General features: G+C 46.5%; 1 protein-coding gene across 1 annotated transcript in view; it reads right to left on the reverse strand.

Moving 5' to 3' along the window:
• The window catches only part of zanl (zonadhesin, like), a gene marked incomplete at both ends in the record, with an annotated part of 53,800 nt that overhangs the window by 14,922 nt on the left and 16,837 nt on the right, over positions 1–22,041 (reverse strand). The window contains 22 exons of the mRNA XM_079580136.1: positions 39–166; positions 1,730–1,894; positions 3,013–3,159; positions 3,252–3,349; positions 4,476–4,620; positions 5,040–5,248; positions 5,748–5,924; positions 8,043–8,137; positions 8,330–8,438; positions 8,517–8,691; positions 10,469–10,716; positions 10,805–10,949; positions 11,230–11,432; positions 12,982–13,151; positions 14,551–14,658; positions 15,809–15,952; positions 17,254–17,399; positions 17,494–17,618; positions 17,783–17,899; positions 18,771–18,909; positions 21,054–21,253; positions 21,522–21,663. Of these exons, the coding sequence (XP_079436262.1) occupies positions 39–166; positions 1,730–1,894; positions 3,013–3,159; positions 3,252–3,349; positions 4,476–4,620; positions 5,040–5,248; positions 5,748–5,924; positions 8,043–8,137; positions 8,330–8,438; positions 8,517–8,691; positions 10,469–10,716; positions 10,805–10,949; positions 11,230–11,432; positions 12,982–13,151; positions 14,551–14,658; positions 15,809–15,952; positions 17,254–17,399; positions 17,494–17,618; positions 17,783–17,899; positions 18,771–18,909; positions 21,054–21,253; positions 21,522–21,663 (3,335 nt within the window). The remainder of the gene's footprint in view (positions 1–38; positions 167–1,729; positions 1,895–3,012; positions 3,160–3,251; positions 3,350–4,475; positions 4,621–5,039; positions 5,249–5,747; positions 5,925–8,042; positions 8,138–8,329; positions 8,439–8,516; positions 8,692–10,468; positions 10,717–10,804; positions 10,950–11,229; positions 11,433–12,981; positions 13,152–14,550; positions 14,659–15,808; positions 15,953–17,253; positions 17,400–17,493; positions 17,619–17,782; positions 17,900–18,770; positions 18,910–21,053; positions 21,254–21,521; positions 21,664–22,041) is intronic.

Genomic DNA, 22,041 nt, shown 5'->3' on the forward strand with positions numbered 1-22,041 from the left:
AACTAATACAAGTGTCCTGTACATGAAAGTGAGTTTACCCCGGGTCACTGTCTCCATCGGACTTCCAGCTGTTGCCGAGCTCGATCACGTCCTTGGCGGGCTGCTTGTTGGGCATCAGGTCGTCGTCGGTGGAGTTGTGGTTGTAGTTCCCGCACATGCCACAGACCTGCGCCACAACGTCACACTCACTGTCAGAGCATTTGTATGATCAGCACTGTCAGTGTTTACAAACTCACACTCTCTCTCACACGCACACACGCACAATATTGTACTTCTATCTTAGTGAGGACACTCCTAGACATAATGTAGTAGGTTAGGGCCTCTAACCCCAAACCTAACTTTAATCCTAATCGAAAAACAATTCTAATCCTAACCCTAAAACCACACCTTGAGCCTCAAACAGTCCTTCGAATAAGTGAGGAGCACCCAAAATATCCTCACTTTTCAAAAATGTCCTCACTCTGTTGGTTAAAAACTGAAACTGGTCCTGACAATGTCGAAAAAACAAGAACACGCACACACAAACACGTTTGTAATGCTATCTTAGTGTGGACACTCATAGACATGATGTACTATCCGGACCCTATACCTGAACCCTATGTCCCTAACGCTAACCCTAATCTAAACCCAATTCTAACCTGACCCTAAAACCACATCTTGAGCCTCAAACAGTCCTTCAAATAAGTGAGGATAACCCAAAAAGTCCTCACTTTTCAAAAATGTCCTCACTCTGTTGGTTAAAAACTCACAATGGTCCTCACAATGTCGAAAAAACAAGAACACGCACACACAAACACGTCTGTTATCTTAGTGTGGACACTCATAGATATAATGTACTACCCAGACCCTAAAACTGAATCCTATGTTCCTAACGCTAACCCTAATCTTAACCCATTTCTAACCTGACCCTGAAACCACATCTTGAGCCTCAAACAGTCCTTCAAATAAGTGAGGATAACCCAAAAAGTCCTCACTTGTCAAAAATGTCCTCACTCTGTTGGTTAAAAACTCACAATGGTCCTCACAATGTCGTAAGTACCAGAACACACACACTGCGATGCTTTTCAGTGACATTTAAGGCCTTCATTTTGGCACAATTCCTTTAATGACACTGGTCGATCATTTGTCTTTATGTTGGATTCGCTGATCAGATCACCGTGAATCTTTATTTTTACACAAACCTTCACCTATTGCAGTTTGTAGATGGTTAAAAAAACAAAAACAAACTCCACCTAAAGAAAATCAAAATTACATTTACTTTTTAGCCATCTGGGGCAGTACGCAAGTCATTTTAGACGGTATAAGTGCAAAATATGCTCTTTTCGACTAAAATGGCAACAAGTGGTTAACTTGTGTTGTGCCTATGAGTACATTTCATGTTATAGTCCAACATTTGGCCTGGCTGGGTCTTGTTTTCGACGTGAGGCATGATTTAGACTTGTTCTAGTCCTGATATACTTTGATGTCGACCTGGTTTGTGCTTCTGCCAAGTCCCCTCACACATACAGGAAGGAGAACCATGTGTTTTTGTGATCCAGAGCTCGGGTTTGCCTCCCCAGAGACGAGCGAGCAAAATGTGGAGCCACTACATTTTTGTCCAATTCAAAAGTGTTTCTTGTTCAAAGCCGTGGGCAGGGCCTGTCACAAGATGGCCGCCAGAAGTGCCATTCATTCCAACGTATTACTATGGCCACGTCCTAAAGGTCAGTGGCGTATCAAATCTACGTACCTTGTCGAAATAGTCTCCGGGCACGGTGATCTCCAGGTGGTGCACGCCGTCGAACTTGACCTGCAGGCCGAAGTCGGTGTCCAGCAGGCTGTAGGAGCCGCTGGAGATCACCTTGGCCCCGGCGGCCGCGATGGTCAGAGGGGTCCTCACGCGCCGACCGTTCAGCTGAAACCACAGGAGGAAGACGTCCATTCACAAACGGAAGCAGGTCGAGTGCGGTCAGTGTTTTGTTGTTAGTTCAACTGCAGACCCGTCCCATTGCTCTCCATCTCAGTTGTGCTGTTTCTGAACATTTATACACTGCAAAAAGTGGATTCTAAGCAAGTAAAAAATGTCTTACTTTAAGAAATAAGTTCTTATTTTTTCCCTAAAAAGTAATAATGTTTTGCCGAGCAAAGTTTTCTTGAGAAAAAAAAATCTCATTTTAGGAAATAAAATCTAGCCATTTCTTGTTCAGATATATTTGCTAAAAACATGCTAATTTTTCTTGTAACAAGAAAGAAAAACTTTTTGAATCTTCTTCAGCTTTAAGATCACAACAACTCTTAATGTAAGAACTGATTCTCACAGAGAGATAATACATTCCATTCTTAAAAGTGGGCGGCTCGGTGGTGCAGCGGTTAGAGCCTCCGCTTCACAGCTCGAAGGTCCTGGGTTCGATTCCCACCAGGCCTTTCTGTGTGGAGCATGTTCTCCCCGTGTCTGCGTACGTTTCCCCTACCACTAAAAACATGTACAATAGGTGAATCCTCCAGCAGGTGATTCTGACCATCAGCCTGGCTCCACATCATAGACATGGGTCCCCGGGCGCGGGCAATATTTTCCTTAAATATTAGTATTTATTAAGAACATTTTACTTAAATCAAGCAACATTTAAGTAAAATACCCACAATTTCTCACTAAATAAGAATGTTTTCCTTAAATTATTCCATTTTCTGAGGACATTTTGCTTAATTCGAGCTATTTATTTGCCTAAATTTTGTGTTTCTTTCTTGTTTTATGATGAGAAAAATATTCTGGAAATAAGAATTCTTAGCAAGAAAAAAATGCTAACCCCATTGGCAGAATTTTTTCCTTAAAACAAAACAAAACGTCTTATTTTAAGATTGTTTTCCTTGTTTTTAGAGGGTACTTTTTGCAGTGTAATAGTTCTAGGCCTTTTGAAATTGAATTCCATGACACCGAAAGCTCTACAATCTTATTATTAAACTGTGGAGAGGAGATTTTCAGCGACATAATCCCACAGCAGAGGTGTGTAAATATGCATCAGCAGTTCCTCTCACCAGGACCCTCCTGCTCTTCTGCAGCTCCACCACCGTGTCGTGGGGCAGGTAGACTCGGACGGAGCGCACGTACGACGCCTCGGGCTGACCGCGCTCCTCGTTCTTGGCCACCACTTTGAAGGGCGTCACCTGCGTGCTGTTGCACACCTGGACAAGAGGAGAAGGCGAACAGTGTGACAGGAGTCTTGGGGCGTGTGAGTGTGTGGTACAGGGCAGTCCACAGAGGCTGCTGTACAGACCTCCACCAGGGTGTAGGTGCAGGTGCCCATGTAGGTGTGCATGACTCCGTCGAAGGTGTAGTAGTGCGGGTCTCCGGCCACATGGCACACGCCTTTACCTGGGGGCACACATTTCAATTCAGTTTGACACAGGATTATTATGTGATGTTCTCACTCATCTTACACAGAGTACAATCTGCTACTGTGGCAAAATCTGGACGGACCAATCACAGCACAAAGAAAAGGCTGTAGAGAGTTTTTTTGTTACTGTGCTTTGGTTTTGAAAGAGAACCACAACTGGGTGCTCCAAAAGCTTTTCCTAAAGTCGACATATAACGTTCATGGGGTTTAAAAATGTTCTTTTGAAAGCTCTAAAACACAGAGGTCCGGGCTGGTGAGTGGTTTGTCTGGAGCTCCCCCCGCAGGAAGACGCAGGAATTACTTCACAAAACGCTGCTTTGATCAAACACCGATTTTTTCTCATTTTCACAATTTGTTCCCTAATATTTATTACCAATATTTTCACAATTTCCCCCAATCTTTCCTCATTATTGCTCCAATTACTCTCAATTTTCCCCAATTTTTACAAATTCGTTCAGGTATCGAAAACCAAGTATCGTTAAAGTAATGATACCGAGCACTACTCAGAACAGATTCGATGTTGGATTACATCATGCGGCTAGCGGGCCACATACGGCCCCCTTGAGTTTGAATCCGGCCTGTGAGGCAATTCTCCATTAATGAATTCTATTTTCCGACCAGATGTGGGAAACAGCCTGTGCTTCTGATAATTAGAGTCACAAATAACTGCCAGAGGATAGTCATGGCATAGAGTGTGATCCTTTGGCATCTTCACAAAAAGTTAAGCCCAGATTAATTGTTTTTAAACATAAAAGATACTACTTTCATTTATGCTGCTGTGGCATGACTATTTTCTTCAACGTTAAAATAGTCTTAAATCCATATTTTGATGTTTACGATTTATTTGGCCCGTGACACGCCCCCCTGACCACAGGCCCCCCTGACCACAGGCCCCCCTGACCACAGGCCCCCCTGACCACAGGATTTCAGCCCATGACCCAAAAAGAGTTGGACTTAAAAATGTGGAGGTGCAGATCGGAGCTTCATGAGAAACCAGGAAGAACCCAAAGCACACTCACAATATGATGACATGTCGCCTTGCTCTGGTTGCTTGTGCGTGCGTGTGCGTGTGCGTGTGTTTGCGTGTGCGTGTGTGTGTCTCACCTGTGGAGTGGCAGTCCAGTACCCCGTCCACCACCTTACACTCCTGCGCTGGGCTGCACTGCCAGGGCTCACACGTCACGTTGTTGTTCCTGAGGCACTGACAGCGCTCCGAGCAGTCAGACTCACTGAACCAGCTGCCCCCCACCTGCACACAGGGATTTGTGTGGTCCGTTATCAAAGCTCTATAATCTGACCACACTGTGTTCTCCTCACAGACATGTAGGCTTAATAATCATACCAATAGAGACTACAACTAATTATCAAAATATTCAATGAAAACGTCATTGATTCCTTCTTAAAGTGGACAAATCTTGCATAACAGAGCCTAGCTCGGGGTGTGAAACAAAATGGATCCCTTGATACTAAATTGATACTAAAAGTGGTATCGAAGCTGGATATTCATTTGATTCATATGGATACTTTCTGTCCTCTCCTCCGGGCTGCACAGAGAAGCTCCTCCTCCTCGGAAGGAACCTGTGGCTGCGCTCAAAACTTAATCTAGAGCAGGTCCAAATGTTCTCTTCTTCTGTCCGTCCCTCAGCTCTGCCCTGCCCCGGTACGTACCGGTCTGTAGTTGCCCTCGTGGTCGGTGCAGCCGCACTCGCTCAGAGGCACACAGCGGTCTCCACTCAGCACCAGGCCGGGGTCGCACACGCAGCCCTCCACACAGGGCAGATCGCAGGAGCCGCCGGAGCCCGCGGGCTCCTGACAGCTGGGCTGGGCACAGGCCGAGGTGCAGGGGCTGTAGTGACTGCCGGGGGGGCACTTCAGGGCTGTGTGCAGAGAGGAGGACATGGGGAACATCAGAACACGGGAACCTTAGCTCGTTCTGTGTATCTTAACCTTTCATTTTAAACGATAATTCAGGCGAGAAACTGCAGGTGTAGAAATATCAGTTTTAGTTTAATACCTCAAATACGCGTAAAAAAGGAATGTATTGTGTCATCTCATGTTAAAATAAGGCATAAGGCATTGGTAGTAAGAGTGTAATAAGAAACAGTCTTTCTGAGGAAACAGGTTTTACATTTAGGTGTCTTCTTCTCTTATCGGTGAGTTTCCGTGCGTCTCATGGATCCCAAACATGCCAGTATAATCAATGGATACACGTGAGAAACGGTGAAGTGCTGCCATGTAGGTGTGATTTCTTTCGAGGTTTGAAAGCGCAACATGATCAAATTTAAATAGTAAAAGGTGAGTTTGGTCTATTTTTTTTGCTTTGACTTTAAATCTAAGAGGTTAAAAGGGAGAAAACCAACCATAGGCAATACTCACGACAGAAGGTGCTGGTCCTCCACTCGATGGGCACTCCGGCTGCGGCGCACAGGTCGGCGTAGCTCTCGATGGCCTGGCACAGCGCCACCGTCTGGCCCCCGGTGGCACACATGTCATACACACAGTTTGTGAAGTACGGCTCCGGAGGAACTACTGCATGGCACGGCTTAAAGACACCTGAAAAAGGGTACGGTAAGGTTAGCACCTTTGGTAGATAAAAAGCCACAATGTCCAAGAATCAGAAAGTACACACAATTTAAAAGGCCAAGACAACACCAAAATCACAGCTGTTTGCTCTTGAACGTGTCAACAGAGTCAACTGAGCGCAAAGAGAGGCCCCTTCCCTTCTCTCCTCATAGCTCCTCCCCTCTTCTCTCACAGCCCCAACCTCCTCTCCTCATAGCTCCTCCCCTCTTCTCTCACAGCCCCTCCCTCCTCTCCTCATAGCTTCTCTCCTCTTCTCTCACAGCCCCTCCCTCCTCTCCTCATAGCTCCTCCCCTCTTCTCTCACAGCCCCTCTCTCCTCTCCTCATAGCTCCTCCCCTCTTCTCTCACAGCCCCTCCTTTCTCTCCGCATAGCTCCTCCACTCTTCTCTCACAGCCCCTCCTTTCTCTCCTCATAGCTCCTCCCCTCTTCTCACAGCCCCTCCCTCCTCTCCTCATAGCTCCTCCCCTCTTCTCTCACAGCCCCTCCCTCCTCACCTCATAGCTCCTCCCCTCTTCTCTCATAGCCCCTCCTTTCTCTCCTCATAGCTCCTCCCCTCTTCTCTCACAGCCCCTACCTCCTCTCCTCATAGCTCCTCCACTCTTCTCTCACAGCCCCTCCTTTCTCTCCTCATAGCTCCTCCCCTCTTCTCTCACAGTCCCTCCCTTCTCTCCTCATAGCTCCTCCCCTCTTCTCTCACAGCCCCTACCTTCTCTCATCATAGCTCCTCCCCTCTTCTCACAGCCCCTCCCTTCTCTCATCATAGCTCCTCCCATCTCCTCTCCCCCCTCCCTTCTCTCCTCATAGCTCCTCCCTCTTCTCTCACAGCCCCTCCCTCCTCTCCTCATAGCTCCTCCACTCTTCTCTCACAGCCCCTCCCTCCTCTCCTCATAGCTCCTCCCTCTTCTCTCACAGCCCCTCCTTTCTCTCCTCATAGCTCCTCCCCTCTTCTATCACAGCCCCTCCTTTCTCTCCTCATAGCTCCTCCCCTCTTCTATCGCAGCCCCTCCTTTCTCTCCTCATAGCTCCTCCCCTCTTCTCTCACAGCCCCTCCTTTCTCTCCTCATAGCTCCTCCCCTCTTCTATCACAGCCCCTCCTTTCTCTCCTCATAGCTCCTCCTCTCTTCTATCACAGCCCCTCCTTTCTCTCCTCATAGCTCCTCCCCTCTTCTCTCACAGCCCCACCCTCCTCTCCTCATAGCGTCTCCTCTTCTCTCACAGCCCCTCCTTTCTCTCCTCATAGCTCCTCCCCTCTTCTATCACAGCCCCTCCTTTCTCTCCTCATAGCTCCTCCCCTCTTCTCTCACAGCCCCTCCCTCCTCTCCTCATAGCTCCTCCCCTCTTCTCTCACAGCCCCTCCTTTCTCTCCTCATAGCTCCTCCACTCTTCTCTCACAGCCCCTCTCTTCTCTCCTCATAGCTCCTCCCCTCTTCTCTCAGAGCCCCTCCTTTCTCTCCTCATAGCTCCTCCCCTCTTCTATCACAGCCCCTCCTTTCTCTCCTCATAGCTCCTCCCCTCTTCTCTCACAGCCCCACCCTCCTCTCCTCATAGCTCCTCCACTCTTCTCTCACAGCCCCACCCTCCTCTCCTCATAGCGTCTCCTCTTCTCTCACAGCCCCTCCTTTCTCTCCTCACAGCCCCTCCCTTCTCTCCTCATTGCTCCTCTCCTCTTCTCTCATAGCCCCTCCTTTCTCTCCTCATAGCTCCTCCACTCTTTTCTCACAGCCCCTCCCTTCTCTCCTCATAGCTCCTCCCCTCTTCTCTCAGAGCCCCTCCTTTCTCTCCTCACAGCCCCACCCTTCTCTCCTCATAGCTCCTCCCTCTTCTCTCACAGCCCCTACCTCATCTCCTCATAGCTCCTCCCCTCTTCGCTCACAGCCCCTCTCTCCTCTCCTCATAGCTCCTCCACTCTTCTCTCACAGCCCCTCTCTTCTCTCCTCATAGCTCCTCCCCTCTTCTCTCAGAGCCCCTCCTTTCTCTCCTCATAGCTCCTCCCCTCTTCTCTCAGAGCCCCTCCTTTCTCTCCTCATAGCTCCTCCCATCTCCTCTCCCCCTCCCTCTCTCCCGTACCTACCCCTTCCCTGTATTACCGTTAGGATCAGTGATCATGCCGCAGCTGGTGGGTTTTTTAGCTTCTTCCTCCACCTTCTCGTCACAGTCCTCCTGCCCTCCTCCGTTGGTGCAGCTGAACAGGAGAATTGATTTTGTATCAGTACCTTTATTTTTGAATTTTAAGGGTTTAATTTACAACACATTCTCCCAGCCTCTGTCCCAGTCAAGTGCTAGTGCAGGCTCCAGTAGTTACAGCTCTGTGACTGAACTCTGGAGGTTCTCAGCTTTCAAATGCAGAACAGCACTAAATTAGAGTGAAACCTACTCAGGCCGTGGGTCGGGGACCTGCCAGCTGTCTCCCAGCTCATTGGTGTTAGCAGCCGGAGTGTTGTCCGGCTTCAGGTTGTCGTCTTTGGAGTCTCCGTTAAAGTTCCCTAAGATGGTCAAAAACAATACTTTATCTGTGCTCTTCACCTGTATTCTAATCTTTTCAAAAAGGATTTGGTTCTTACCGCACAGGCCGCAGAGCAGGCCGTTGTAGGAGGTCGGCACGGTGACGTCGGCGTGGTGGTTTCCGTCAAAGCGTACCCGCAAACCAAAGGTTGTCTCCAACACCACAAACTTCCCGCTCAGGTAGATGTTTGCTCCATTCACGGTGACGGGCGGGACCACAGCCGTGCCGTTCACCTGTGGGGGAGCACAGGCCCAGAGTCAGGACTAAACATGGCCAGAGCTAGGAAAGTGCTATCGGATATAGGAGCAGATCCTGGAAAACAAGATGGGCATTGATTCCAAATATCCAATCCTGAACTGATACCTGTTTTGGCTCTCACCGTTTTAACTAAATCGAAGTGAATATGGACATGCTGTATCTCTCTTTGAAACTCTGAACCTGGAGAATCCAATGAGTTAGTTTTAACCTCTATACTTTTACAGCTAGCAACAGCATGCTAATGCTAATGTCAACTAACCAAGGCTGGGACCGAAAACATGTCTAATTTTATTATTTGCATTTTTTGCCCCTTTAAACCCTTAAACCCCACTTTAACCAAGCGCAATTTCTCCAGTTCAGCTTTATCCAAATCTAAAAGTTTCTGGACAGTGCAGAGTTTTTGTCAAGTTTTTGTCACGTTTGTCACGTTTTCATTGTTTTTTTGCCGCGATTTGGCTGCATATAATGTTTTGGTGTAATGTCACGTGATGAAGCCACAAAAATGTGATCAAAACATGTAAAACAAGCAACAAAACAAGACAACAAAAACGTGACGAAAGAGCAACAAAAACGTGACCACGATATCAAGGAAAACATTTCCATCACTTTTGTAGGTCTTAGCTTTCAAATGAGGCGTTGCACTGGCCTTTAAGCTCCAGTTACATCCAGCTACATAAAAAGTGCTTGGTGAAGGTGGAGGGTAAGAGGTTAAAGTTTCATTCATTGTAAATAAGATTCTTCTATTTACTCTTTAGTTGTTTGCACATGATTCTGCTCTTTAATTTTCCTGTTTCTTGAGAGCGGATGGAACAAGTGAATATCTCCATTGTGAGATCAATAAAGGCTTATCTTATCTCTTATGACAGGGTCACACCTAAAGCAGTAAAATACAATTGTCCACTGCTGGAGTGGCCCGGTGTTTGTATATTAGTTTATGAAATGCTGTTATAGCGCTTTATGCTGTGAGTTGTTGTGTGAGTCATGTTGCATAAAGTCATGGAGCCCAGGATATTTAGAGTAGAAAAGTCTGTTTAAATCATTGACTGACAGCCATTTTCAAATCCCATCCTGCCAGAGGTTTTTCAGGATTTTTACAGTTTTTTCAAGACCCACAGAACATGTAGGTCTAGGTCTATGTCAACACGAAACCCACCAAAAGAAAAACTAGACTCTCTTCTTTCATCTAAAAAAAAAGGTTTGTTTGTACCTCTTTCCATTCTTTAGTAATCGTCCGTAGAAAATAGATGAAATCACCCAAAATGAAAATGAAAGAGCAATGCTGCCACCTAGTGACTCAATAAAAGAACTTGTAGTTCTTTTACTGAGTCACTAGGTGGCAGCATTAGGCAGCACAACTAAGATTTTAACACCAGACATGCTCAAGGCTTTGCTGCAGTTTTTCCCATTGAAAAACCTAATTGACATCTATAGACATCATTGGCAGTCAACGTTCGGATTTCGATTGACGTCTAAAGATGTCATTGGCAGTCAATGGGTTAATGTTTTTCCATTCATAGGTTCGGTCAAACCCCCAGTATCGGTATGGGCTCTTGGTATGTGTGCGAACTGTGCTCTACAGTTGAAGCTCTTTAAAGATAATGCAGCAGAATATGTGGTTAGAAGACACAGTCCCCATTCTTAAAGGCGGTCTCCTAATGCATCTTCCATAAAGTCACGTCCTAACTTGCTTTCACTTCCTCTGATCATTTCTACTGCACACATTTCTTGGTTTGCGCGGCGGCGGCGGCTCACCTGGACGGTGCGGCTCTTTCCCAGCACCACCCTGATGCCGCCGATGTCGATGACCACGGCGCGCACGTAGGACACCTTACGGTTGCTGCCGCGGTGCTCGTTTTGGGTGTGCACGCTGAAGTGGGGCAGGCCCGAGGAGGCGTTGCACGGCTGGGTCAGCGTGTAGGAGCAGGCGCCCATGTAGTGGTGGGTGCGCTTGTCGAACGTGGTGTAGTGGGGGTCGCCGGACACCGAGCAGATGCCGCTCCCTTCAAGCAGAAAGTTTAATGGTCCATCACATTAATTACTATGACTACTACTTCCTAGCGTGTTCCAGGGGTGTGTGTGGTGTCGTACCCAGGGGTCTGCACTGGTACTCCCCATCGTGCAGCTGACAGCTCTCAGTGGTGGGTTTACAGCTGCTGTTGTGGCACTGGATCACTCCTCCACTCAGGCACTGGCACGTCTGCTCACAGCCGGGCAGCAGCCACTTGTCTCCAGCCTGAGGGACAAGAGCCATGGAGAGTGTCAACACCATGAGGATCCATCCCTCTGAGACGACTGTCACTGCTGAGAACATACTGTACGACACTGAGAAGATAAGCTAACAATATTGTATTATGGGTCTGTATCAAAGTGGACATGGCAAATCACATCAAATCTCTACAGCCAATAAGAATAAATTACTTTTCTAAATTGATTTTTCAAAATAAGGCACTAATGCTCCACTGTGGACTTCTGGTCTAATCTGCACCCTGAGCGCCTGCACTGTGGTTACTCACAGGGTGGTATGAGCCGCTGGGGTCCACACAGCCGCAGTCCTTCATAGGCACACACTTGTCATTGCTGAGGACGAAGCCGGGATTGCACTCGCACCCTTCCACACAGACCTCCTCACAGCCAGGGGGCCCCACCACGCCCAGACACGTCTCAGGACACGAGCTCGCGCACAGGGAGTACGAGCTGTCAGGAGGACAGTCCAGCGCTGGAAAACAAGAGGAGCAGTTTTCATTACATTTGACCTCCTCCTCTGAACCCTCTCCAGTGCCCTCTCCAGTGCCCTCTCCAGTGCCCTCTCCAGTACCCTCTCCAGTGCCCTCTCCAGTGCCCTCTCCAGTGCCCTCTCCAGTACCCTCTCCAGTACCCTCTCCAGTGCCCTCTCCAGTGCCCTCTCCAGTGCCCTCTCCAGTACCCTCTCCAGTGCCCTCTCCAGTACCCTCTCCAGTGCCCTCTCCAGTGCCCTCTCCAGTACCCTCTCCAGTACCCTCTCCAGTACCCTCTCCAGTACCCTCTCCAGTGCCCTCTCCAGTGCCCTCTCCAGTGCCCTCTCCAGTGCCCTCTCCAGTACCCTCTCCAGTGCCCTCTCCAGTACCCTCTCCAGTGCCCTCTCCAGTACCCTCTCCAGTGCCCTCTCCAGTACCCTCTCCAGTGCCCTCTCCAGTGCCCTCTCCAGTACCCTCTCCAGTACCCTCTCCAGTACCCTCTCCAGTGCCCTCTCCAGTACCCTCTCCAGTGCCCTCTCCAGTGCCCTCTCCAGTGCCCTCTCCAGTACCCTCTCCAGTGCCCTCTCCAGTGCCCTCTCCAGTGCCCTCTCCAGTACCCTCTCCAGTACCCTCTCCAGTACCCTCTCCAGTGCCCTCTCCAGTACCCTCTCCAGTGCCCTCTCCAGTGCCCTCTCCAGTACCCTCTCCAGTACCCTCTCCAGTACCCTCTCCAGTACCCTCTCCAGTGCCCTCTCCAGTACCCTCTCCAGTGCCCTCTCCAGTGCCCTCTCCAGTGCCCTCTCCAGTACCCTCTCCAGTACCCTCTCCAGTGCCCTCTCCAGTGCCCTCTCCAGTGCCCTCTCCAGTACCCTCTCCAGTGCCCTCTCCAGTACCCTCTCCAGTGCCCTCTCCAGTGCCCTCTCCAGTACCCTCTCCAGTACCCTCTCCAGTACCCTCTCCAGTACCCTCTCCAGTACCCTCTCCAGTGCCCTCTCCAGTACCCTCTCCAGTGCCCTCTCCAGTACCCTCTCCAGTGCCCTCTCCAGTACCCTCTCCAGTACCCTCTCCAGTGCCCTCTCCAGTGCCCTCTCCAGTACCCTCTCCAGTACCCTCTCCAGTACCCTCTCCAGTACCCTCTCCAGTGCCCTCTCCAGTACCCTCTCCAGTACCCTCTCCAGTACCCTCTCCAGTACCCTCTCCAGTACCCTCTCCAGTGCCCTCTCCAGTACCCTCTTCAGTGCCCTCTCCAGTACCCTCTCCAGTGCCCTCTCCAGTGCCCTCTCCAGTACCCTCTCCAGTACCCTCTCCAGTACCCTCTCCAGTACCCTCTCCAGTGCCCTCTCCAGTACCCTCTCCAGTGCCCTCTCCAGTACCCTCTCCAGTACCCTCTCCAGTACCCTCTCCAGTACCCTCTCCATTGCCCTCTCCAGTACCCTCTCCAGTACCCTCTCCAGTGCCCTCTCCAGTACCCTCTCCAGTGCCCTCTCCAGTGCCCTCTCCAGTGCCCTCTCCAGTACCCTCTCCAGTGCCCTCTCCTACACCGGTACTCACGGCAGAAGTCAGGCGCCCTCCACTGGTGCACCTTGGCCCCTGCGCTCTGGCAGGCGTCGGTGTAGGCCTGCAGCTGGTCACACAGGACTTGCTGCTGTCCGTAAAACTGGCACATGTCGTACACACAGCTCTGGAAGAACGGGGTGGGGTCCACCACCTTTATGCACTCCCTAAAACAGAGGAAAGTAATGCATGAGAACCAGCGGGGGTGCTACACCGAGACCACAGTGCAGGCCTTAGTCTGTCCAATCACTAACATCGAAATGTGCTCTCATTAGGGTGAGCTACAGAATAATCCTTCACATAAAAAGTATGACAAACATTAAAAAAACAACTTAGATACAATAGAGTTTAATGTTCCACTAAAAACTTTGAAAAATTTACAGCAGGTTCCTCTGGGGCAGGACTCCCAGACTCTGAAATATCAGCGGGACTTTCCCAATCACAGAATATGAAGAGTTGTCACCATGCCAACCATTGTTCAGTCAGATATAAAGTAATTCATGTTTACAGCAGTCCTTTGTGCAGATAAACACGTGCACGTGCACATTTCCACCAGACAACAGGCCTTTATATCGTCTTATTGCCTCATGTCATAAATGATTAAAGAATCAACTCAAGGACACAGTTTCAACACACCAGCTCCAGTCTTACACACCGAGATAGAAACGTGATCAGATAAGAGTAAAAAAAAAGGCATTAAAGGTCCAACGTTCTGTCCCATTAGAAAGTAAACTGGACAAATCATGTGAACACTGTCCCGAACAAAAGTTTAAGACCATTTGGAAAATAATAAAAACAAGATCACATTTTACATGACTGGATTTTAACAAGGTTCTAAGTAGAACTTTAATATACAACAACAAGAAATGGAAGTGAGACAAAAATAATAATAAATGAGTGAAAACAACAAATGAACTGAAAGAGTCTGTTTTTGACCAGATGCCTTTAAAAGGACAAATCTGTGCAAAATGTGGATTCAGAGTCATTTTTCATGTGGGCCGAGGATCCTCCAGCCAATCAGATCTATTTTTTGGATCTTCTACTCAGCAGTGAAGAGGTTCTGCTTATGCAGCTCAACAACCCAAGCATGACATGAATCCACATTTGACCATGAGGTCCTAAACCTATGATCAGCTGCAAAAACACACTATTTCACTTTAAAAAGGATATAAATAAAACTCAATCTTTTGTCTCACTCCCTTTTCTTCTTGTTCTACTGAGAACCTTGTTAAGATCTAACCATGAACCGTGAATATTTAAAACATTTTAAACTTACACTTTTGATCTGGACTGTTTTAAGGGAACTGTTGTACAGCTCACACAGATTTATTATTTTATTTATTCAACTCTCTTTTATTTGACAAAACTGTGCAGCATTCTATTGAACTAATTCATCAAATTGAAATAAATAACTTATGACCGAAACCAAACCAGGCTGAAATAGGAACAAAATGGTGAAAATGGCGGCTGAAGTCAAACCTTTGCACTTAAGTCCCAAAGTGTTTTTTCTAGTTTCCAAAACCTCGACCTCAGTGATTTGAATAAATAAATGATTCCCCTCCTCACCTGAAGGGTCCGGCGGGGTCTTTGAGTTTGCCGCACTTGTCCGGCTTGACCACCTCGGCCTCCAGAGCCGGGTCGCAGTCCGGGTCGGGCTTAGTGCCGGGGGTGCAGCTGCAGGAACAAGCACACTTGCTCACATCACTGTGATCCACCGGGATCAAACTCCACATGCTGGTATTTATTTGTACTTTTAGACGCCTTTATGAGAAACAAAAAAACCCTAATCTTCACAGTAACGTGTTTAATTATTGCTCTGATCCGATGTTTAGCTCGGTTCTTTCTCCAACTACAATGGTTTATAAATAAAAGGTTTATAGGAGGGATGCACCGATACCACTTTTTCTAAAACCGATACGAGTACGAGTACTTGGATTTAAGTACTCGCCGATACCGAATACCGATACGAGTACAAGGCATTTTCTTCAACATTCTTACTTTTTTCACAGCAGGTTGGTTTGTAATTAGTAAATTTACTCATGTACATTTCCTTAAGTAAAGTAGGCGACACATTTAAGAGCAGTTATATTAGAATTGTGCTGATGCCATTTATTTATTTATTTTTATTTTCATTCAATATAATTTTTTATTTTTATTGCACTGTCCATCATAGACAGAAAAGCCCATGACCAAAAGCTCCCAATGCCTGTGCTTTATTCCTTTATGTATTTTTATTTAACAATAGTATTGAGATGTTACTTAAACGGTCTCTTTTCGTCTTTACTTCAGCTCCTGTAGATTTTCTCGTGTGTTTGTAGTAAGTTAGCGAGTAGCTACAGCGTTTTCATTGTTTTGCTGCAGCTCATTTTGGCTCAATATAAACATGCTGTATGTCTTTCATTTGGATTTTCTGAGGACTTTTTAGTCGCTGGGTTAGTTTTTCAGATGAATAAACCCCTGGGCATAAAACGGCGTCAGAATGGCCAAAACTGCTAGCCGCGAGTTAGCAACGTTAGCCTGTTTGTTGTAAACACTGCAGACGCTGCAGCACGAACAACAATAAGCTCTGGTTAAATCCAGCTCAGACTCTGGTTTAGAGAGCGCAGTCTGTAATAAAGTCAGCTCTATGTGGATTATTGTGTTTACACTAAAGAATTCTCCAGTTTGTTGCTTCTTCTCTCCTCAGCTGAGCGGTGCGCCAAATGGTATCGGTTTCTGGTATCGGGACCTCATGAATGAGTACGAGTATGAGTACAAGCATGTGGTATCGGCCCGATACCTGATACTGGTATCGGTGCATCCCCAGTTCATAGATTGAACCTACACATCGTCCTCGTCCTCCGCCGTCTGCCAGCTGTTGCCGAAGTCGTTGACGTTGGTTACCAGGGAGCCGTCCGGTTTGGTGAAGTCGTTGCTCGGGTTCCCGTCGTAATCTCCGCACAAACCACACAGCTGGTCAGAGAAGGAGCTGCGGAGGACAAGGAGGACAAGGAGGACAAGGAGGACAAGGAGGACAAGGAGGACAAGGAGGAGCGTTAACATTACAGAGGAGAATAAGGAGAATATGGCTGTATCCGAATCCTAAAAGTTCGCTAAACTCCGGGAATAATGTATTTCTGCGATAAAGACCAAACTCATGAAACAGTGGAATATTTATGGATTAATACGAGTCAGATACGCTTTTACTTCACATGGATTTTACATGAATGGCTTGGATTATTCGAGAAGAAGCTGTCGGTCATTTAACAGCTCAAGCTAAAGGTTAGCAGCTAACGTTAGCATCTTTTCACCGTATCCGTTTATATTTAGGTCGTTTATTCATGAGAAACACAAACACGCGACTGAAACAGCTGATTTACTTCAGTCGTGTTGTTTAGTTCAAAGACCTGTCTCTGTCAGGCTCTTCTCCCACTCTCGCAATGCATTGTGGTCTATATTGACCCATTTAGCGACCATCGATGCGCACTACTTTTCGAGATGCATTGTGGGAAATTTCGAGTGGACCACTTTTTTCTCTCTGGACATTCGGACACCCCTACAAAATGGCGTGAGCTCTATATAGTCACTATATAGGGAATAGTGTGGACATTCAGATACAGCCTATAGATACAGACGGCATCTCGTCATAGAAGGGGGCGTGGCTTCGCCGAGGGGGAAAATAGAATCTTTAGAGAAACACAATTTTCCACTCTTTTTTGCCATTTTCTGGTGGAATATCAACTTATTTATCACATACAAATAAAGTCAAGTGTAAATCGGGCCCATATGGATACATTCTCACAGCAGATTGTGCAGTAGAAGTGAAAAAACAGCAGTTGTAGCAAGCGCTAGCTAACCGTTAGCATTAGCCCGATGCTAACATGTAGCATCCAGCTAGCATTCTCCGTTATTCATGTATTCATGGGCTGTTGAACCACTTTGCTCCTCCCCATTTCTTTGTGTCATTATTTAGTAGAAACTATATTCATAATTCAGCATTTGCTACATGTTAGCATCGGGCTAATGCTAACGGTTAGCTAGCGCTTGCTACAACTGCCGTTTTTTCACTTCTACTGAACAATCTGCTGTGAGAAAATATCCATATGGGCCCGATTTACACTTGACTTTATTTATGTGATAAATAAGTTCATATTCCACCAGAAAATGGCTAAAAAGAGTGAAAAATTGTGTTTCTCTAAAGATTCTATTTTCCCCTCGGCGAGGCCACGCCCCCTTCTATGACGAGATGCCGTCTGTATCTATGTTTACTGTGCTGCCATGGCGACCCACCTGGGCACTGTGATCTGGGCGTAGTGGTTGCCGTCCCAGCGCACCACCAGGCCGAAGCGCGTCTGCAGCGTGACGTACTGCCCGGCCAGGCTGATGGACACCTGGGGGGGCAGGGAGTGAGGGAGGGCCACGCGCCGACCGTTCACCTGCAGAGACACAAAAACACAAACCTGTTGTTTCACCGGCCTGTTTTTGGCGAGGACAAATATAAGAGGTTCGTGCGGCGTGGCGTTCACTGACCAGCGTTCGCCGGGCCTTCATCAGAGTGATGGTGACGCCGTCCACGGTCACGTAGAGTTTCCGGAGGTAGGACAGCCCCGGTCCGCCTCGCTCCTCGTTCTTCCCCTCCACAGAAAACCAGTGTCCTGCCAGGAATGTTCAAATGAAGTATCTGTTTTCTCACTTGAGTAAAACGGTAAAAAGCCATCACTGCAGCGCTTTTAGCTAACGGCACGCTGACAAATGCATGGCGCTCTGCACAGTGTGAGGGTTGTGAAAGCAGCACTGATGTAGAGGAAAGGCGAGGTACCCGTGTCGTTCTTGCAGGTCCTGGCCAGAGTGTAGGTGCAGGTGCCCATGAAGCTGAAGAACTTCTTGTCAAACGTGGTGTAATGTGGATCTCCAGAGATGACACAGTCCTGAGAGCCTGCGGGACAGACCGTCACACCACGTCAGCCAAGCTCACAGTGTCATACGCCAGGGAAAACTTTCCAGCAAAAAGGGCACATTATTATGTTCAAAACGTACTGGAAACGGAAAGACATTGTTTTGGTTATTTCTATAGTGGATATAAGGAGAAGCACTACTTTAACTGTAATATGCAGTAACTTGATATGGCAAAAATATCAAATATAGCTTTTCCTAGTATTATAGTTCATGAACAATGATGGGATTAGACGCTTTAATGTAAAAAAGAAAAAAAATCAAATATTGTGTCCATATACTATGTAGTACAAGATTATATTGAAAATGCTACTTGGAAGATATGCACATTTACAATATTGAGTTAATCTCCAATGTCAAGAAATTGGGGGGGAAATAAAAATTGGGAAAAATATTGGAGGAAATTCGGGGAAAAAAATATAAAAAATGTGTTAAAAATAATAAAAGACAGGGGGAAAATTGGAAAAAAATTGGGAGGAAATGTGGAAATTAATTGGGGGGAAAGGAGGAAATTTAGTAGTAATTGGGAACTGGTTTAAATTGGAGAAAGTGGGGGAAAAAAAGAAAAAAAAGGGGTCAATTTATTTCCCCCCCTACTATTGTCCTGAATAGTTGTCTATTAAGCACAATTAGCTTTAGCGATTTGAATTCAGATGTTTACACTTATGTATATTTCTGATGATATTTGAAAAATATGGCTTCATCGTCGTTCAGTCTCCACAAATACTCAGTCTCAGTTGAGTCAGTATCACTGGCTCTTCCACTGCACTCATGGTAAAACATGGTAAAAATCCCCATCATGATCGTGGAGAATGCCATTTTGATTCCGGTGCCTTGGCGGTGCGGTGTCTCACCAGTGGCGACGCAGCCCAGCTCTCCGTCCTGGAGCTGACACTGGGTCATGGGGGGGCAGTCGGCGGCGGAGCACTCCACGAAGGGAGGCTTACATTTGCACTTGAGCAGACAGTTCTCCAGATAGAACTCCTCTTCAGGCTGCACACACACGACACACACGGTTTAGCCCGACACAAAGTGACTATTAGTTACAAACAAGTCAATGAATGCTTTAGAGATGAACATAAAAGTCCAAATATATTTGCAGAGCTGGAAACTACAAGTGATGCTTTGAAATAAATGACTTAACAATGGCTATATTATAAATACATGCAACTTATATTATGTATTAGTTTTTCTTTTATTTCAAGGCGATTTCCATTGTAGCTTCTCATTTATAAATGAACACATATGGGATTATGTTTTAAAGGGGCTAGATGCAAATTGGCCAATTTTATACTCACTACTGCCACCTCAGGTCATACGTGTAACTGCAGCTTCTATATTAAGCTCGTGCATGACGGCACTTCAGACCCGAAGTAACTTTCTGAGTGACAGTGCAGGATTTCAGAGGCAGTTGTGGTGAACAGGTCTGAGCTCATTCTACACATTAGGACATGGAGGAACATGTAGGGGGAGGAAAACATTTTTAAACTCCGTATAGTCCCTTTAAGCGTGTGATTAAATGACTTTCACTCATTTAGACTTATTTCCTAATCAGACCAAGACTTTGATGTTTTTAGCTTCACTTCCTTATTGGACACTGACAGGAAGTGACATAGATAGAGGAGCTTAAAACTTAAATAATTCATTTGCTGCTTCACTGAAACAAAATGATAATTGTTACAACAGATGTTATCAGTCTAAATAAGACATTTTTTTGAAAAGGATTTAAACCTGTCATGCACTTTAACCCCCTAAGCCAGGGGTAGGCAACGTCAGGCCCGGGGGCCAAATCTGGCAATCCAGGACAGAACCTCTGGCCCCTAAGATGATTCTGAGAAATATTATTATGCCAATAAGAGATCAAATACATGATAAAATACTCTAAAAATGCAGTATTATTAAAATGTCCTGACTGAACATCCCACTTGGACATTTATAACGTAAAACAGTGACCCAAAAGTGGGTCGCGGAACCATTTTCAGTGGGTCATGGGAACCTTTTTTTTACTTCCATATTTTCCATCTGAAACTGCATGGAAACACACCAGAGTCTGTTAAAATGAATAATATTGGGTTGTTTTGATCTCTTAAAGGAATAGGCCACCGTTTTTACATACTGTGATATGTTCTTACCTCACTTTAGTCGAGTTAATATATCCCCGTCTGGTCTTTGTCCGTGCGCTCTGCCAGGCAAACGGAGCACATACGCAGCCTCTCCCACATGTCATATAGCTCCAAAAAAGCTCACGATAGAAGCTACCAAGCTCTTCCACGTGTTCCCTATTTAAATACAGTTACGTGAAGTGTTTTCATACGAAGTATATTTACACAGAAATGTAGCATGTCGATTTTATAAGCAAATAAAAAGGGGGACTATATTGTGAGGCGTAATGATACGAGGAGCAAAACGTCCGCGCAGTAACTCCTAAAGACTTCCCCGCTCACTTCCGTCAATAACCTTCAGGAGTTACTGCGCGGACGTTTTACTCCTCGTATCATTACGCCTCACAATATAGTCCCCCTTTTTATCTGCTTATAAAATCGACACGTTACATTTCTGTGTAAATATACTTCGCATGAAAACACTTCACGTAACTTTATTTAAATAGAGAACACGTGGAAGAGCTTGGTAACTTCTATCGTGAGCTTTTTTGGAGCTATGTGACATGTGGGAGAGGCTGCGTATGTGCTCCGTTTGCCTGGCAGAGCGCACGGACAAAGACCAGACGGGTATATATTAACACGTCTAAAGTGAGTTAAGAGCATATCACAGTATGTAAAAACGGTGGCCTATTCCTTTAAAAGCATATCTACCGCTTGTTCAATAAAAAAATTGGTTTAAAATACAATATTTTATATTTATATATTTATATATATGACAAATTACAGTTGTATTTGGGTCTTGGCTCGTCATCCGAGGGTAATAGTGGGTCCCGAAGCCAGAACCACTTGGCATTTGCAGAAAAAAAGTTCTGGTGAGGTTCGGCCCTTGGTGTTTTGGCAATGATGCAAATCGGCCCTCCACGACGCAAACTTGCCTACCCCTGCCCTAAGCCTTAGATTTGGGTAAAGCCAAGCTGGAGAACATGCGCTGGGTTACGAGGTTAAGTTTCGTATTGTGAATGTTTTTTTTTTCACCTGGTAGTACTGTCCGTTGGTGTGGTTGCATCCGCAGGAGCTCTCCTTCACACACTTGCCTGCGCTGAGCACATACCCAGGGTCGCACACACAGGCCTCGGAGCAGGGCCCACCGCAGCCCACCGAGGGCCGGCCGGAGCAGGTTTCCTGACAGGGGGCTGCGCACGGCTCATAGTGGCTGTTCTCGTCGCACTTCAGGGCTGCACACACAACACAAATACATCCATGAAACAGCAGACACTGGACACTCTGATGTTCCCACACAACACTGCAGGCCAATAGCAACTGTTCTAAAAATGAAGAGACATCAATTTGAAACTTTAGCTGTAGATTACTGGCATAAACATGAGGGGGAAATGTATTGCGAGTTTTCACTCATTTGATGTTTGTATATCAATATGTGATGTTATTTGACTATTCTCTTCTGCCCAAGCTTTGGTTATTCATAAGAAAGAAAGTCCTCCTCACGGCAGAAGGTTTCGTTCCTCCAGGTTCCGATATCCACTCCGCGGTCCTGGCACTCGTTCACGTAGGACTCGATGGCCTCGCACAGAACGGGCCGGGCTCCGTCCAGTTCACACAGGTCAAACAGACAGTCTTTGAAGAAACTCTGGGAGAGAGAAAATAATAACCTCCGTCAACTAAAGCTTTTCAGATTCTAACACGTCTACAAGAGGGTTTTTTATTTTTATTTTGAGCCAGACACTTGCAAGCAGGTTATGACAAAGTTATGAGAAGTTGTGTGCACCTTTAATTCAAATATGCACAAGAGGCTAATCCTACAGTAGAGATCTCCAAGCAGAAGCAGAGGCTTTTCTCTTTTCAGATGCATTTCCCTTTGTTGAAACACAATCTACACATTTTAGCATCTCAAAAGGCAAAGCAGTGGATTTTTTTTTTCTAAATGTTTCCAACAAGAGATGCATCGCCTCATAGGAGTCCCAGACCAGAAACAAGGCAAGGCAAGTTCATTTGTAGAGCACAATTC

Source organism: Gobius niger (genome assembly GCF_951799975.1).
Source record: "Gobius niger genome assembly, chromosome: 21".
In the NCBI taxonomy this organism is placed as follows: Eukaryota; Metazoa; Chordata; class Actinopteri; order Gobiiformes; family Gobiidae; genus Gobius; species Gobius niger.